At 39.3% G+C, this 18,920-nt stretch overlaps 1 protein-coding gene across 1 annotated transcript in view; it reads left to right on the plus strand.

The window, feature by feature from the left end:
* PIAS1 (protein inhibitor of activated STAT 1) overlaps positions 1–16,536 on the plus strand; it is a 137,941-nt gene extending 121,405 nt beyond the window's left edge. Inside the window, exons 10-14 of the mRNA XM_032244616.1 lie at positions 740–870; positions 1,568–1,748; positions 6,562–6,704; positions 8,989–9,026; positions 12,573–16,536. Coding sequence (XP_032100507.1) covers positions 740–870; positions 1,568–1,748; positions 6,562–6,704; positions 8,989–9,026; positions 12,573–12,866 — 787 coding nt within the window. The 3' untranslated portion in view covers positions 12,867–16,536. The remainder of the gene's footprint in view (positions 1–739; positions 871–1,567; positions 1,749–6,561; positions 6,705–8,988; positions 9,027–12,572) is intronic.
* The last annotated feature ends 2,384 nt before the right edge of the window (positions 16,537–18,920 follow it).

An 18,920-nucleotide genomic window follows, 5' to 3' on the forward strand; every position in this document is an offset into this window, starting at 1 on the left:
GTTCCCCAGGCTGGAGTGCAATGGCACGATCTCGGCTCACCGCAACCTCCGCCTCCTGGGTTCAAGCAATTCTCCAGCCTCAGCCTCCCGAGTAGCTGGGACTACAGGCATGCACCATCATGCCCAGCTAATTTTTGTATTTTTAGTAGAGACGAGGTTTCACGTTGTTGACCAGGATGGTCTCAATCTCTTGACCCCGTGATCCACTCGCCTCAGCCTCCCAAAGTGCTGGGATTACAGGCTTGAGCCACCGCGCCCGGCTAATTATGCATTCTTTATACATGTTTTTAAATGTCACGATATTTTATCAAAGAGGTTTAACCCTTGATTACATATTTGTACATGTATTGCTTCAGTTTAGCAAATAAGACATGCTGATTATTGTAGGCAATTTAGAATATGCAAAAAAATCTAAAGAAGAAAAATAAATACCCATGAAGGTACCACCCAGAGATAACTACTATCTATATACTGCTCACACAGAATTTTATTTTTGAAATGAAGCTTGCTTTTGTTGACCTTTTCTAACTTTTTGTGAGCATTTTCCCATATGATTAAAAATCTTTGAAAGTGTCATTTTTCATGGTCACATGACATTTTCTTACATAAATGTGACATAAATTAGCTATATTTCTGTTTACCACTGGATTTTAAGAATAAATATAACTTTAGTTGTTCAATGTTTAATTTATTTTCATTTAAAATATGATATTCTAAGGATGAATTGTTTTCTTTACAGCTTGTTTATGGAAATCCTAAAGTACTGTACAGACTGTGATGAAATACAGTTTAAGGAGGATGGCTCCTGGGCACCAATGAGATCGAAGAAGGAAGTGCAGGAGGTTTCTGCCTCATACAATGGAGTGGATGGTGAGTGGTTCTTCACAAGGAGGGGGCCGTCTCCCTACTGCTGCTAAGTCTGGTTTTCAATATTAAAATCCGTATATTTTTTTAAAAACACTGAACAGTTTGTGGAGAGCTTAATAATTCCTATTAACTTACTGATTAAATGTTCAGAAGTAATAGAACTCCTTTTAACTTCACTTTTTTGCCAGCTTTAAAGATTTTTCTAAGATTTTAAAGTAATGTAATTTGTCATTTGTAAAGTCATACTTTTGAAAATTTACCATTTTAACATTTTTAACAGATTTGGAACAGAGTAGTAAATGTTCTTTTTTCATTTTTTTTCCCCCTGGCTTTTAGTATGTTTTTGCTGGAAAGAGACGATGAGTTTTTAAAAATGCTATCATCATATTTCTTAAATATGTCAAATATTGTACAGATAATAATATACAGTCTGTGCTCTCAAATTGCTTTTCCTCTGAAGTAGGCGTAAGACGCATTTTGATTGTTTGCTCTAATTCTGTAATTTATTATTTTGAAAAATAATTCACCATGATTAAATAATAGTTTTAAACTTAGTAGAACAGAGCCACTGCTGGTTTTCTGCTCTCTGGTTCCAACAATATTGTGAATCTAAACTGTAACAGATAAACTATAAGGGACACTGAGAAAAGAGAGATGTCATAGCTCTTCCTTGCCTTGTATTTTAATCATCCCCATACAGGATGCTTGAGCTCCACATTGGAGCATCAGGTAGCTTCTCACCACCAGTCCTCAAATAAAAACAAGAAAGTAGAAGTGATTGACCTAACCATAGACAGTTCATCCGATGAAGAGGAAGAAGAGCCATCTGCCAAGAGGACCTGTCCTTCCCTGTCTCCCACATCACCACTAAATAATAAAGGGTAGGTGCTGACACCTTTGAGAAAAAGTCATAGTGAGAATTAACTTGGCAAATAGGAATTAAAGACTTGCCAAATAAAAGGATTCTTGATTTTAAAACTTAACAATCAAAGAATAGTTTGAATTTTTCCCAGGTTTGTAATGGAGGGATTGGGGTAATGCACTGAAAGGGTACTTGGATATAGTATTCATCATATCAAAAGATGATTCTGGTACAGTGGTTCTCAAATTGTGTTGTATGTACATCAGAATTACCTGAGAGCTTTTTTTTTTTTTTTTTGGAGACACAGTCTTGCTTTATTGCCAGGCTGGAGCACAGTGGCACAGTCTTGGCTCACTGCAACCTCCACCACCTCCTGGGTTCAAGTGATTCTTCCGCCTCAGCCTCCCAAGTAGCTGGGACTACAGGTGCCTGCCAAACGCCCGGCTAACTTTTGTATTTTTAGTAGAGACAGGGTTTCACCATGTTGGCCAGGATGGTCTCCATCCCTTCACCTCGTGATCCACCCGCCTTGGCCTCCCAAAGCGCTGGGATTACAGGCATGAGCCACCGCACCTGCCCAAGAGCTTATTAAAATACACACCTGGCTCCCCCACGTCTGAGTCAGGAGTAGGGACTAAGAAAATTTGTATTTCTTGACCAGGCACGGGGTCTCACACCTGCAATTCTAGGGACTTTGGGAGGCTGAGGCAGGTAGATTGTCTGAGCTCAGGAGTTTGAGACCAGCCTGAGCAACATGGTGAAATCTCATCTCTACTAAAATACAAATATTAGCTGAGTGTGGTGGCATGCATCTGTAATCCCAGCTACTCTGGAGAGTGAGGCAGGAAAATCACTTGAACCCAGGAGGCAGAGGTTGCAGCGAGCCGAGATTACACCATTGTACTCCAGCCTGGGCAACAGAGCAAGACTCTGTCTCAAAAAAAAGAAAGAAAGAAAGAAAGAAAATTTGTGTTTCTAGTAAGTTCCTGGGTGATCCTGCTTCTGCTCACAGGATTTAGAACATTTGTTCAAACTGGAATGTATTTGGTAAAATTCACCCCAAGTTGAGTGTTGGCAAGTAGAAAGCAGAGGAAGACCAGTGATTTAAATGTGCCTCAGAATATGAATGAGGCTGGCAGTGAAAGAGGTCAAAGATGACTTCTGTTGTAGTACACAATATTTCCTGCTTTACAGACTTTTCTCCCATATTTTTCGTTTATCTTACATCAGTACAGTGTGCCTAGGTTATGCGTCAGTTCATGACACACTGTTCTCTGCTTTGTATAAAACACCCTCTGCTAAGCATGGATGATAATAAAATGAGTAAGTACAGTCTTAACCTTAAAGAGCTTAGCACTTTCTAGGGGATGGTAAAGCAAGTAGCAAATACAACTGTACTCTTAAGCTGTTAGTCTTGTAGACACATCAGGGATTTTCAGCAAAAAGATTTCTAATTGTACTAAAGCACAATTGTAGCACACTAATTGTAAATCTAGAAATAGATGTGTCCCTTTTTAGGTATAAAGCAGGAGAATCACATGGCCTGTTGTAACTGAATAGAAGCTATTCAAAAACACTTCCAGCAAGCAGTAGGGACTAAAGAAAGAATGTAGGAGAGAGAAGGAAAGTCCATAGATGGCATTGATACAACACCAGATCAAGAGCAGGCACTTCTGTGCCTGGAGTCAAATCATTTTCAGATTTGGTATTGTATGATGATATTAAAAGATTTCAATCACTTCAAGACTAGCCTGGGCAACATGATAAAACCTTGTCTCTACCAAAAAAATTAGCTGGGTGTGGTGGTGTGTGCCTGTTGTCCAGCTACTGGGAGGCTGAGATGGGAGGATCACCTGAGCCTGGGAGGTGGAGGTTGCAGTGAGCCGAAATCGTGCCACTGCACTCCAACCTGGGTGACAGAGTGAGACCCTGTCTCAAAAAAAAGATTTCAATCAAACATATTTCACACATTGGTATTTTCATTCTAGAGCAGCCTGTCTTGACATACAGACAGAAACAAAAACATTAAAAACAGTATCATCATTCCAAACAAAGTTAATAATTTAAACATAAATCCTACTCTTATGAACGTGACCTCTGGTGAAAGCCTACCTTGATGGCTGTAACCCAGCAAGCCTGACCTTGTTATTACACCAACGTCTTTTATGTCTGAATAGGATAAAAGGAAAAGTCAGATTACCTAAAGTTAGAACAAGTATCTATAGAATTTCGATTCCAAGATATTTTATAAATATCAAACCGTAGTACGGCCACATACACACTGTCATGTGATTTTTTTTTTTTAAGCGCCATAATTGCAATGTTAAAAGATATTTTATAAACCTCTGGATGTATAAATACTTGTGGGTAAAATGCCATCATTATATATGTTAGTTCTGTTTCTTAGACGATTAATAGTAGTCATATGTATTTATGTAAGCTACACAATAGTATTGCTATATTTTTTCTTTAAAGAAAACTTTTGAGTGTTTAGGAATCTAATATTTCTTCTTTGGATATTTACTTTGCTCTTTCCCAAAAAATATTTGGAGAAAATAAATGATGTTTATTATGTTTGGGAAATTACATTAGATGCATTAACTACTTCCCGAATTTCCCAATGACTAATTAAACCCAAATACAGTATTTGCAAATGCCAGACATTTCTCTATTTGCAGATAAAAACTTGAAAGTTTACATCCTTAGAAGGAGAATAACACCATAGTCAACACTAGTAGACATTTTATAATAATGACTAGTCGGTAACTAGAAACCTAAGTCCAGCATATTGTGTTTGTTATTGTGTAGTGTAAAGATTGAAATGCATTTCAAAACATTATCACAAATTGAAAGAAAAGCATGCAGTCAGGAATTAGAGGCAAACACTAAATGTAAAACATTTTGTTGTCTTTAGCCACAGAGTGCTTAATGTTCATGCAGAAATTTTCTATGCTGTTTATGTTTTCAAAGTCTAGCATTGCATTCTTCTGTCTCATAATCCCTTAGACGTTGTGAGAGGACTCAGCTCATGGTAAATGCTATTTTTCCTAGATATAAGAGGTTTAACAAAGTTTCCACTAGATGAAACATTTTTATGAGCCAGACCAGAGTATGTTTTATGCTTAATATTCCATTCATTAAAATGTGGTAGATGGTAGTGACTGGAACTCTATTCCTGGAAATCCAACCTTGGCATCTTTTGAAATATTCTATACACTGAAATTGCATCCCCATGCCCCAAGTACTTTACATGAAGCTTTAAAAGCAAAAGACAGCCTCTTTATTGCCCCCTTTCTCTTTATTTTCTATAATACATATATAGCTTCAGCCCCTTGTGTTGTCAGGGTAAGATCTAACCTTAATGCCTCCTTCCAAGAGGGCTGCTGTAATTCTTTTTGTTTTCAAAATTAGTTTTGTTTTTATTTTGTTTTGAGACAGGCTCTTGCTCTGTCACCCAGGCTCGAGCACGGTGGTGCAGTCACGGTTCCTGCAGCCTTGACCACCTGGGCTCAAGCAATCCTCTCACCTGTCTCCCAAATATCCGGGACTAGCGATATATGCCACGAGGTCTGCCTAAGCTTTCAAATTTTTCTTAGAGACAGGGTCTCCCTATGTTGCCCAGGCTGGTCTTCTGGGCTCAAACTATCCTTCTGCCTCAGCCTCCCAAAGTATGGGAATTATAGGAATGAGCCACTGTGCCTGGCCCCAAAATTAGTTTTTGTTGTTTTCTTTCTTGTCTTTTTTGCTTTTTCCTTAATTTAGTAAAATATTTTTTTTTAAAAAGCCACTTAGCTATTTAAGCTTTTCACTGTTTTTTTAGAGTCCTAATTCTTGTTTTCTTTTTTTTTTTTCCAGTTATACTACTCTCCCTTTAAAAACTCTCCACCACCTATTCACTTTGGAGTATTTCTTCTTGTTTCACTACATTCATTTAGATTCAGCAAGGCTTTTATGCAAATGTGCTGATAACTGTACTGGGCATTGGTTATACTAAACAATATCTAGTTTTTGTTCTCCTAAAACTTAGAATCTGAGGGGCCAGCTGGTAACTCCTAACCACTCAGATTGCTTCATTCCCTCTGTCTTATTATATGTATTTTCTTTGCTAGGGCATACGTATATGTATTAGCCAGTACTCCAGTGTTGTTCTAAAAGAGTTTCCAAATTTCATTTGCTATAGGTATCTTTCACTCATACTCTGTTAAAGTGGCTCACCCGTACCTTTCCCTTGCATTCTGAAAGCATAGGTGATGGTGATACTCCAAAGGCAGTGTGGGGTTTGTGAATGTTGGATAGCATTGCATCTGTCTATTTCTTCCTACGGCCTCTGTTAAATGCTATTAACGTATACAAATTATTTTCACATAATGGTGTATAATCTAAATTATACATTGCTTTGCTTATTTTTTTATTTTATTTATTTATTTTTTTTTATGAGACAGGGTCTTGCTCTGTCACCAGGCTGGAGTCCAGTGGAGCAATCTTGGCTCACTGCAACCTCCACCTCCTGGGTTCAAGCAGTTCTTCCGCCTCAGCCTCCCGAGTAGCTGGGACCACAGGCGCATGCCACCACGCCCAGCTAATTTTTGTATTTTTAGTAGAGATGGGGTTTCACCATGTTGGCCAGGATGGTCTCGATCTCTTGACCTCATGATCTGCCCGCCTCGGCCTCCCAAAGTGCTGGGATTACAGGCGTGAGCCACCGCGCCCGGCCTTTGTTCTTATTTCGAGCACAAAACCTAGGGTTCATTGGGAGATGCAAACCCCTTTTTTTGTTGAACTTAAAAGTTTAACTGACTGATGAAAACTATGCAAATCTTTCCTTCTTCTAGCATTTTAAGTCTTCCACATCAAGCATCTCCAGTATCCCGCACCCCAAGCCTTCCTGCTGTAGACACAAGCTACATTAATACCTCCCTCATCCAAGACTATAGGCATCCTTTCCACATGACACCCATGCCTTATGACTTACAAGGTGAGTCACTGGTTCTTCTGGATTGTCACATAGCATTATGAATGCCTTTAATCTATATAGTTCTCTCCTAGGTGAATCTAAGGAAGTACTGGAAGATTGAGCCAACAGGGCCTTGGACCCAGGGAACTGAGAGAGAGAATATACTGTGGTTATAAATAGTGACCCAGTTCCTCGATTGTACGGTCATCAATAGCCAGTATTTTACTCCCAGTGGTAAAACTAGTGCAATAATCTTTAGATTTTGTGAGTTCCTAAGTACTCTGCAAGTTAGTTTTGAATGACTGCTAGCATGTGGCTTTGAATTTGGTATTTATGAACTTTTTTTTTTTTTTTTGGAGACGGAGTCTCACTCTGCCGCCAGGGCTGGAGTGCTGGAATGTGGTGGTGCGATCTCAGCTCACTGCAGCCTCTGCCTCCTGTGTTCAAGCAATTCTCCTGCCTCAGCCTCCCAAGTGGCTGGGATTACGGGCACCTACCACCACACCTGGCTAATTTTTTGTATTTTAGTAGAGACGGGGGTTTTACTATGTTGGCCAGGCTGATCTTGAACTCCCAACCCTAGGTAATCCATTTGCTTCGGCATCCCAAAGTGCTGGGATTACAAGGGTGAGCCACTGCGCCCAGCGCTAGGAATATTGTTTATTGTTCTCTGATTTTAGTTGTAATACAACAGGCATTGTGGGTAACTATGTTGTATTATGTTTTTGACAATGCTGAATTGAGACATTTGAAAGTTTTAGTTTTTATGCTAATGAATTTTATCTCTAAAAAATATTTTTTTTAAATTTGTGGATACATACTAGGTGTATATATTTATCTGACCCTTTTTAAAAGCAGGTTGGAATGTCATACTCATTTGTATATTTTGAGTTCGTAATATTGATATTATAAAAAGAATTATTCTCGTATATCTTTGTAGCATCATAATTTGTATATTAGTCATATAATCTAAGAACTTTTTTGTATTAAAAAAGCCATATATGCTCACTAGAAAATTCAACACAGAAACATAAAGTGAAAGTTTCTCTCTGCCTGTCCCCCAGCCCCACTCCCCAGAAGTTGCGACTACTATTTTTTTTTTTTTTTTTTTTTTTTTTTGTGGAGAAGGAGTTTCACTCTTGTTGCCCAGGCTAGAGTGCAATGGTACAATCTCAGCTCACTGCAACCTTCGCCTCCCGGGTTCAAGTGATTCTCCTGCCTCAGCCTCCCAAGTAGTTGGGATTACAGGCATGCGCCATCATGCCCAGCTAATTATGTATTTTTAGTAGAGATGGGATTTCTCCATGTTGTTGGCCAGGCTGTTCTCGAACTCCTGACCTCAGGTAATTCACCCACCTCCATCTCCCAAAGTGCTGGGATTATAGGTGCAAGCCATCGCGCACCGTGCCTGGCCAGTTATAGCTACTCTTAACAGTTGGTTAGATACCTTTCTATACCTTTTTTCTACATGTATGAAACACACTGTCACTATCAAGAGCCATGGTGCTATGCATTTTGTAGGCCCTCATGTTGTAATCTGTTATAATGTATACAGTAGGTAGATGCCCAGATTATCTGTGGTGTTGTAATATATTTACCTCTGCTTGTTTTACTTTTCCCCAAGTTTAGATATCATAGTGAAGCATTAATACATGCTTGTTTACTTGCTCTTCATCGCATTACACATTGGGTGATCTAGACAAGAATGTGAATAGGAAGGGGCCTGCTTGCAGTGAATCCCAAGCAGCCCGGCATCAGGGCTGTTGCTTGTTATGTAATAGCCAGTTTTCAGGCACACAAATGCCTCTGCAGAGTCTGTCAGTTGGACCTGATAGCAAATGAGCAAATTTAAGAAAGAGAAAAATCTGTGCTACAACTTACTTAACCTAACTCTCAACTTCCTTGCCTGCAAAATGAGAGCAAAAATAATTACATATTTCATGAAGTGCTTGTGAGGAGTAATTTAGAATATATTGAAAGTTTCCTTAAGAGGAGTCAATGAGAGCATTTGTTAAAAGTAGTATGCCAGTTTAAGGATCAGTGTTAGATCTGACAGAGCAGTAGTGGCCCCAGCACCCGAAATGGAGTCACAGAGAAGACAAATCATTGCCAAAGCTTAGTTTTCAGCTTTAGTAACGTAGAAGTGGGAGAGACATAAAATGTTTAGCTCAACTCTTTATGTTTAAATAAAATTCTGAGTGACATAGCATTTAAGACTTGTATTTGTTTTTGAAGTATTGGGGCATTTGGAAGAATTTTTTCCTTTGTTTATTTTTTTTAAATAAAATATTTTTTTCTTCCACAGGGTTAGATTTTTTCCCTTTCTTATCAGGAGACAATCAGGTATGTTATGAAAAACTTACTTTAATTGTACATTAAAAATACAGTCATGCGCCGCATAATGACATTTTTGGGTCGATGACAGCCCATGCATGCATTCCATAAGGTTACAATGGAGCTGAAAAATTCCCCCATCAATTAATTATAGCCACGGTAACATCACAGCACAAGGCCTTACTCACATGTTCTTGGTGATGCTGGCGTGAACAAACCTACTTTGCTGCCAGTCATGTAAAGAGATGGCACATGGAATTAGGTACAATATAACGATAATCAACAACTGTGTTACTGGTTTATGCAATTACTATATTTTTTGTTGTTATTTTAGAGTGTACTTCTACTTACTTTAAGTTAGCTGTAAAACAGTATGCCATGTTATGCCAGGACAGCCTCATACATCCCCATGTTTGCCACATCTCTTGGTCGCATCATTTTTCTCTTGTTCTTGATTTAATCTTGTCTTGTTTTGTTCGTCATGACCCCTAAGCATACAAAATCCACAGCTAATGTTCCCAGTAAGAGGCCACATCAAGTGATTGACATGGAAACAAAATTAAAAATGATTAAGGATTCTGAAAGTAGAAAATCAGTGATGATTATTGCTCACCAATCAGGCAGTCCCATTCCAACACAGCTACAATCTTAATGAACAAGAACAAAGTAACAGAAGCTGTTAAAGGATCTGCTTCATTGAAGGCAACAAGTCTAACAAAAATTCAAGAAGGGCCTGTATGGAGAAACTTGTAGTGACCTGGATTGAAGACCAGACACAGAAACATGTCCCTCTCAGCACCATAGTGATCATGGCCAAAGCAAAATGTTTGTTTACAATTTTGAAAGAAAAGGCTGGACCCAGCTACGATGTTAAATTTACTGCTAGCTCTGGATGATTTAAACGATTGAAGAATCATTATTCATTATGTAATATCAAAGTGAGTGGAGAGTCTGCAAGTGCAGATGTGAAGGCAGCTGAAGAATTTTTAGAAACTCTAGATAAGCTGATTATGGAGGAAAATTACTTGCCAGACAAATCTTCAATCTGGATGAAACCTCCCTATTCTGGAAATAAATGCCTAAAAGGACTTTCATCTATAACGAAGCCAAGTCAATGCTAGGTTTCAAGGCTTTTAAGGACTAGATAACAGTCTCACTTGGGGCAGTGTTGCAGTCTACAAATTGAAACCCTTTGTGATCTGGCACAGTGAGAACCCCAGAGCCTTCGAGCGTACCAGTAAGCACATACTGCCCGAGTACTACAGGAGCGATCAGAAGTCATGGATGACCCAGCTCTTCTTCCAGGATGTGGTCTTGGAGAAGCACTGTTTGGAGAGTAACATAGTTTTCAAGATGATGCTTATTGTTGATAATGCTTCCACACATCCCCATTTGGTTGGTGATCATCCCAGTATCAAACTGTTGTGTCTCCTTTCAGATACCACCTCTTTGATCCAACTAATGAATCAAGGCATTATAGCAGCTTTTAAGTCCTATTAAAAGATCCTGAGGAGGATCTTTGCCCAGACTACTGCTGCAACTGAAAAAAACACTGAGAAGACACCAGTGCAGTTCTGGAAGGATTACAACAGCTGTGACTGCATCAGGAAAGGTCCTTGCTTGGGCATGGAGTGGTGTCACCAAGGAGTATATGAATGACATCTAGAAGGCACTGAAGAAGTTTGTTCATGACTTCAAAGGATCTACTAAGGATAAAGAGGTTGCAAAAATCAACAAGGCTGTGGCTGAGATGGCAAACAACTTTAACCTAGATGTTGCTGAGGATGACATTGAGACGCTCCTAGAGGCGGTTCCCAAGGAATTGACTAATGAGAAGCTGTTGGAACTGTAACAGAACACATAGCTAAAGAAGGCGCAAGAGAAAAGGAAATTGCATGAGACAAAAAAGAAACTCCAGGAAAATTCACAGTGAAGGGCTTAGCAGAAGCTTTTGCAGAACTCAACAAGCTCCTTAAAAAATTTAAAAACATGGGCCCCAACACTGAAAGGTTTTCATTAATAGAGAGGAATGTTTGTGGTGCATTATCTGCTTCCAAGCAAATCTGTGATGTAAAAAACCAAGCAAAACACTATGGACATATTTCTGAAAAGACTGACACCTCCTTAAGAAGAGCCTTAGGCAGGTCTTTCAGTGCGTATTCCAGAAGATTGTTGTCATAGCACATGACAGCTCCACGCGTGTTACTGCCCTTGAAGACCGGGTGGTGGGACAAGCCGTGCAGGTGGAAGACAGTGACATCGATGACCCTGACCTCCCCTGTGGAGGCCTAGGCTGATGTGTTCTGTGTGTCTTCGGTTTTAACAAAAAAAGCAAAAAAATACTTAGAAATATTAAAAATAGGGAAAAAAAAGTAGAATAAGGTATAAAGAAGGAAATGTTTTTGTACGCTATACAATGTATTTGTGTTTTAAATTGTTGTTACAAGAGTCAAAGTCTTAAAAAATTTAAAAGTTTATAAAGTAAAATTGTTAGCTAACTAATTTTACTTTATTATTGAAGAAAGAAAAATATTTATTAACACATTTATTATTGAAGAAAGAAAAGTATTTTTAACATGTTTAGTGTAGCCACAGTGTCGTGTTTATGGAGGCTGCAGTAGTGTACATAATGTCCTAGGCCTTCACATTCACTTAGCACTCACTCACTGGCCCACCCAGAGCAACTTCCAGTACTACAGGCTCCATTCATGGTAAGTGCCCTGTACAGGTGTATCATTTTTTTATCTCTTATACCATATTTTTACTTACCTTTTCTGTGTTTAGATACACACATACTTGGCGTTGTGTTAGTTGCCTACGGCATTCAGCACAGTAACATGCTGTACAGGTTTGTAGCCTGGGAGCAATAGGCCAGACCACAGAGCTCAGGTGTGTAGTAGGCTGTAGCACCTAAGTTCGTGTGAGCACGCTCTGTGATGCTTGCACAACCACAAAATCGCCTAATGACGCGTTTCTCGAAACACATCCTTGTCGTTAAGCGACGCATGACTGTATTTAAAAGTATAATGCATAGCCAGGAGAAAGAATAAATTTCCTTGGAAAATTTAGAGTAATCATACCCATTATTGTTACGGCTTTAAAATTTAAATAAAAATTCCTAGTTTCAGTGGTGCCTGAGTATATAGTAAGAACAGTGTTGGTTTCCAGTACCGTTTTATAAAGAAACAGGGCAGTGAGTCATATTGACTGATAGATTTCTTGGCTAAGTAGCTCCTTCCTAGCATGAGGGTGGACCGTCTGCTCCTCCTGCTGCTTCTGAGCTTATGCTTCTTGGGAATAGAATTGATAATTGCTTGCGATACCAATGAAAACAAAAAACCATAAAATTTTTATTTTGTTTTTCTTCCAGTTTCAGATACCAAAATGTCTTTTCAAGATGAATGCTCTAGTCCTATAAGGCCATTTGATTTTGCAAAATGTCTTACTAAATATTTCAGAAACACTAGATACTCGATTTCAGGCTTTGTTCTGCCGAGGAAAAATGTATGAATTTAGAAGTAGCGTTAACATTTCTGTGTCTCTTGTCCCCCCCAGCATTACAACACCTCCTTGCTTGCCGCTGCAGCAGCAGCAGTTTCAGACGATCAAGACCTCCTGCACTCCTCTCGGTTTTTTCCGTACACCTCCTCACAGATGTTTCTTGATCAGTTAAGTGCAGGAGGCAGTACTTCTCTGCCAACCACCAATGGAAGCAGTAGTGGCAGTAACAGCAGCCTGGTTTCCTCCAACAGCCTAAGGGAGAGCCATAGCCACACTGTCACAAACAGGAACAGCACGGACACAGCATCCATTTTTGGCATCATACCAGACATTATTTCATTGGACTAATTCCCAGGCCCTGCTGCTCCCTTCCCCACCCCAGATCAAATGAACTTGGCAGAAAGAAGAGAACTTTGTGCTCTGTTTTACCTTACTCTGTTTAGAAAAGTATACAAGCGTGTTTTTTTCCTTTTTTTAGGGAAAAAATTAAAAGAAATGTACAGAGAACAAAACTATATTTTCAGTTTTACTTTTGTATATAAATCTAAGACTGCCTGTGTGATAAAACACTTGTTTAAAAAAAAAAAAAGGAAAGAAAAGAAAAAATAAGCCACCTTCACCACAAACCACCTTCAGTTCATTTTTTTCTGGATTCTGAAGATTTTTCATCATTTGTCCTATGGTTTGGGTTTTATTTTACTTCAATGGCATTATTTTATTTGCAATAACGGAAAAGGAATTGCATGTATGAAGTTTTAAATTGTGGGCTTTTCTTTGTTGTGGGGAGGGGGTGGGGGGGTAGTTTGATTTCCATTTTCTGAAAACAACAGACTTGGATTCTGTTTGTGTGTGTGTGTGTGCAGATTTTATCCAGCCTTAAGTTATAAAGCTCATCTGTCCCACTGCATTCCCTATGTATTTTCAGGACATGGCTCGTGGGTATGTGTTCATTGTGTACGTCTGTATGTATTTTTCTGTCATCACTGTTCCCTCTCCTCCCGAGTGTGCATTCAGTTAATATAATCAGTTGCTTGCTTCTTTCAGAGTGCTTTGAAGGTCTTGAACTCACGTGTGAGCATCTTTATCAACTATCCCAATTGCATGTTCTCCATCACATACTCTCTCTTATTTGCTCTGTTTTAAATATCTCTAAAACCCCCTGAGAATATGTTTTAGAGATATTGGAGTAAAGCCGTCTGGGTAAGGAGTAGGCGTAGCCGACCTATGAATAATACACTTTAGTTCTTTATTCTAAATCTGGATTGCCAGTATTGTGTATTTAAACCAAGTCTGTGAATACCTGCTTTTATTGGCTACAGAGTAACAAGTTTTCATGTAAGATCTTCATACCAAAGTAGGAAGTAAAAATAGCTTAGAAAGCCCTGTCAGGTGTTTTGTGCAGCTGACAGAGGTAAGGTTACATCACCTCAGAAAGAAAGATACACCGTCAGTTATCCTAAAAATAAATTGTTTGGAAAGTACAATGCACCACACTTGTCAATGTGTAGAAGTCTACTATTTGATAAACAGTCAAAATTCAAGATGTGTTTGACCCTTAGTCGTTTTTACTCTCTGGTTCTGAGTATGCCTATTTTATTAGCCTATCCACCTTGTTTATTTTTTTCTTCACCTTTTAACAAGTATGACATAGGAAAGTCAGTTTTTTAGAATTCATGGATCAGTCTAATCTACTCTTATTCATCATGGAATATGTAAATATATTGAAAACTGTTTTTCAGGAGAGAAATATGGGTTGAGGGGAAGGAAAAGTGGTTCTATTTATGTTCCAAAATCCTCATCAGAGAACGTCTGATGTTCTCAGGTATGGAAAGTATTTTTTAGTTGACTGAGAATGCAGGTTTAACAGAAAAGATAAAGAAGGGGCGTAACGATTGCTGGTTTTCCAGACTGGATTTTCTTCTCACAACTGTTAATGTTCTCAGAGCTGATGAAGGACCACTTCTGTGTATAGACTTGTAGTTTTAAACCTTGCATTGGTAACAAAATGATCAACTTTAATCCAGGTAGAACTCAAGATGGCTATACTTCAGTTGTATGATAAAATTAATGGTTCACATGACTGTGTGGCATCTAAAAATGTTTTTATAGCATCTCTCTGCCACTAAATTGTTGACTTGAATTTTGAAAAAAAAAAAGTTGGTGTTGATATGTATATGTGTGTGTGTATATATGTATTTATAAACAAGTGTGTGTGAGTAACAAGTGAGTTTCATAGTCTTCCCCTACGCATGTGTATTCCACACACAAATGGCTGAGTTATAGTCATAAAACAATTTGCAGTTAAAAAAAAAAAAAACAAAAACAAAACAGATTGTCAGTTAACCAGGAAACAGTTAACATTTTTTAATGAATCTGGTGTTACAGTGAGCAAATGTCATATTAATTTAGGCTGATTTCTAATAGTACCATAATTTGTGTCTAAATTTGGATTGGGGTAGAAATTGCTAAAATTGTGGGGAGTTTTTGCTGGTTTTCATTGCACTAGGAAACACTTTGACTAATTCAGCTGCCTTAGGTAAAGTGAATAGTTTTCTTCCTGTTTTTTAATCTGTCATCGTTAGTAGACTCAAAATTCCGATCAATAACTTTGTGTATGATGCTGAATTACAAACCGTTTGAATGATCCAGTTGAAAATATATCCCTGTACTTTCTTCAGCCCAGTTGTAGAGAGGGTTAATTTCCCTCAGTGTCCCACATTATACCAACCTAAGAGAAGAACAGGTAATAGGGAGAAATAAACATCTGTTCAATGGGTTTTGGTCATATCTCCACAGGAGAAGGTAACCAATCAGTTGTCTTAATTTTAGTTCATTCCACCCTGTGAGGAGTTTGTTTCCATCAGTTGTTGACTTTCCAGAATGTTGCGTTAAGTAATAGTTGTCACTCTGTTGGTCTCATGGTCAATATCAATCACACTTTCATGATCTCTACTAATTACTAGTAGAGTCATGCACTATGTCTTTAACTCCTAACTTTAAAGAAAAGCACATAGTCACTTCGTCTCTTTTTTTCTTAACCCACCCTCACTCCCCAACCCATGCCAACATTTACATGCTATCTGTGGACAAATAGCAGTTCTCAGAATCTAGTCAAGTTGCCATCATCCCCCTTGCCTTGGCCGTTCATAGTAGGTATGCATATGTTTGTTTTTGTATAGTACTTTCTGTGTGTATATATTATGTATATATATACATCTGTATGCACACATCTTTGATAAAATAGCTGTTTGACTAGCAGGGTTAAAGTGGCTTTTAATTACTTCGTGGGCATTATTGGATACATCTTTTTAAAAAAAATCCGAACCAGAACCATGCCATGCTTGGTTAATTTATTTTGAGCATTAAAATTGCTTTACTAATTTTTTAGACATTGTCACAATTCTGTATCTTTACTGACTTAGGAAAGACTCACATAAGCTCTGAAAAATCTGATTGATTGGCAGATTTTCCTTTGAGTCAAGTGTCTGAAATGGAATGAAAATATATCCTAACTCTAATATGGAAAGAGCATTGTTTTTAAAACAATTTCGATTTTAAATACATAAGACTTTCAAGATCTTCAGAACATTTTAAAGCACATTTGAAATTATTTTAGTAAGAATTTTGTTTTATCAGTATATGTTGAATTCTGTTTTCTAATTAAACACAAAGCTTAGATTTCAGAAGGAGGGAGGGAAAATAGCTGGTGGTCCCAGAGTGTGCTGCTGTTAATTGCTTAACAAAGGGGAAAATGTATATAACAGATAAAGTTACCATAAATTCCATGAACTTAAATCTGTGATTCATTGCCTTAAAACTTTCTCTCTTAGAATTTCCATACCGCATGCCAAACCAGTAAAATGGCTTTTAAAAATGTATAGTAGACAATGTCAGTTTGTATAAAAGTACCAAGTGAAAATATTTATTACATGCATTGGAAAAAAAATTGTTTACCTATTGAATGTTACCTGTTTATGTAGAGCTCTTTAGATGTAATAAAAGAAAAGCCTTCAGTTAATTTGTCGTCTGTAATAACACTGCTGGGTATTCAAGGGGACAGTCCTGAGACAGGTGATAATGGTTTGTCCTTCCAAAGCACCTTTCATCCAGAGATTTCAAAGCACGACAAGTAACTTAATTTTCTTGCAGCATGCTTTGAGGTAAGTAATGAATATATAACCATCATTTCTGTTTCTTGTTAAAATATGGCTAGCTCTGTACTAAATCACAGCGTCTGTTTAGTATAAATCTGTTTGTATCTGCAGTTTGAATGCTAAGAGCACTGTGGCCTTTTTGTAAACAACACTAGGTGCTAGAGAAACCAACTGGAATTTCAGGAGTGAGCTTGAAACCAGGACAGGAGTAGTGGAAAAGCCTTTTCCTCAGGTAAGGTTTGAATCAGAACACTTCACAGGATCTTCAACTCTAGACCACTGAATCCCCTTAATTAGGAGCGGGGACTCAGTGAAGAGAAGCCCCAGGTTCTAATAGCCATTCCACACCAGCTGTGTGCTTTTGGCAAGCTATACTTCAGATCCCTGTTAGGCAAATGAGATTCATAAAATCTGCTTTAAAACCATACTGGGACCATTCAGTGATTAAATACAGAAATAAACTTTTGACAGGATGTACCCTCATTCGTTATAGCCAGGACTTGCTCTTCCTGACCCATCTAAATCATTGGTATCTACCTCCCATCTAATCTTTGGTAGTCCAGGTTGGCTGTGCAGGATTTACTTTCTAATGTCTATGACTGGAGCTCAAAAGGGGTGTGGGCCTAGGACCTTTGAGCTTTGCTGGAAAGTGACAGCAGTTCTCTCTGAGTACCAAGGTCTCACCAGACCTCTGGTGGATTTACCATGGAGGTAATGAAGTTTAAGCACCAGGACCCCTCACTTGCTATGGTCCTGGGAGCGGCCCCACAAATTGTGCATTTCTGTTTTTGTATTCTTTTTTTTTTTTTTTTTTTGGGAGGGGGGGTTTCTCTCATTTTCCCCGCGGGGGGGGCAATAGGCCGGCACTGCTCACCGCAACCTCCGCCTCCTGGGTTCAGGCAATTCTCCTGCCTCAGCCTCCTGAGTAGCTGGGATTACAGGCACGCACCACCATGCCCAGCTAATTTTTTGTATTTTTAGTAGAGACGGGGTTTCACCATGTTGACCAGGATGGTCTCGATCTCTTGACCTCGTGATCCACCCGCCTCAGCCTCCCAAAGTGCTGGGATTACAGGCTTGAGCCACCGCGCCCGGCTGTTTTTGTATTCTTAAAGAAGGCAGCCAAACCTTAGAAACCTCAGACCCCACAAAACTGCTCCTGCACTGCGGACCTGGGCATCCCAGCCAGATAGATGGTCACAACCTCATGTAGGTGGCATTTGGGCCGTTTACTGCCTGTCATCCACCTTCACTTCACAAAGCTCTTCTCTGTGGCTCCTAGGAGCTCCTACTTACTCCCTTTGCAACTACACTTGGGGAGATGAGTCTCCTTCCTTGGGGCCTTGTTTGGGCCTGAAGCCACACAGCATTGTTGAGACAGTTGTGCTCACACTGTGATTCTTGTTGCTTGCAGGTTTCCCTGTGCCCAGTCCCTAGTGAAAGATTGTGTCTTATACAACCTCCCAAAGGACACACACGTTTTTTGATTTGGTTTTCTTCTGCTTTAGCCACTGCGGTACCGCTAGACAAAGCCACAGCCCGGAGAACCCACTTTTGATGCATACAAATGTATGTATGTATGTATCAGATGGTTGAAAATCTTTGTCCTTGGAGCCCTGTACCCCCACCCCTATTGGTGTGGCACTCCATCCCTTTTTAGGACTCTGCTGGCACTGCAAATGATCCACAGGGATGACAAGTGTATGGGCACCTCTGAATCTCTGGCAACACCAGCCTGGCACCTTCTGGCTGTGTAACTCACTCAAGGCCACTAGAGCTATATCGACTCCCAGAAGGCCTAAGTGTTCCCACTACTGTTTTTCAGGACTATTGGACCCTGGCCATTGCCTGTTACATCCCTTTATTTCTCTCCATAAGTCCTGGGGAAGTGGCTTAAGGCTATGACCAGTGTGGGCCACTTGAGCAGACCATCCTGGAACCTTGCTGCCTGATAACAGAGCCCAGGGGACAGCTCGAATTTCTCACAGCATTGGAAGCCCCCCTTCTCCAGCCCTGCAAGGTCAGTGAATGCAGCAGCTCACATCTGGTTCCCTTTGGTGTGGGGTGTAAAGTAGATCACTCCTGCCACCCTCAGCTGATGCTGCCTCATTGTAGCATGTGTTTTCACTCTGGACTCTGTTGATGAATGAACAGCCTGAGCTATGTCACTGTATCTGTTGAGATGGAAATGAGAATTTGTAAATGGGCCTGTGGCACTGCAAGAATTGTCATAAGGGTTTTAGCTTTT

The sequence above is a fragment of the Sapajus apella genome, unplaced genomic scaffold (genome assembly GCF_009761245.1).
Source record: "Sapajus apella isolate SASKATOON/1434 unplaced genomic scaffold, GSC_monkey_1.0 scaffold55, whole genome shotgun sequence".
NCBI classification, from domain to species: Eukaryota; Metazoa; Chordata; class Mammalia; order Primates; family Cebidae; genus Sapajus; species Sapajus apella.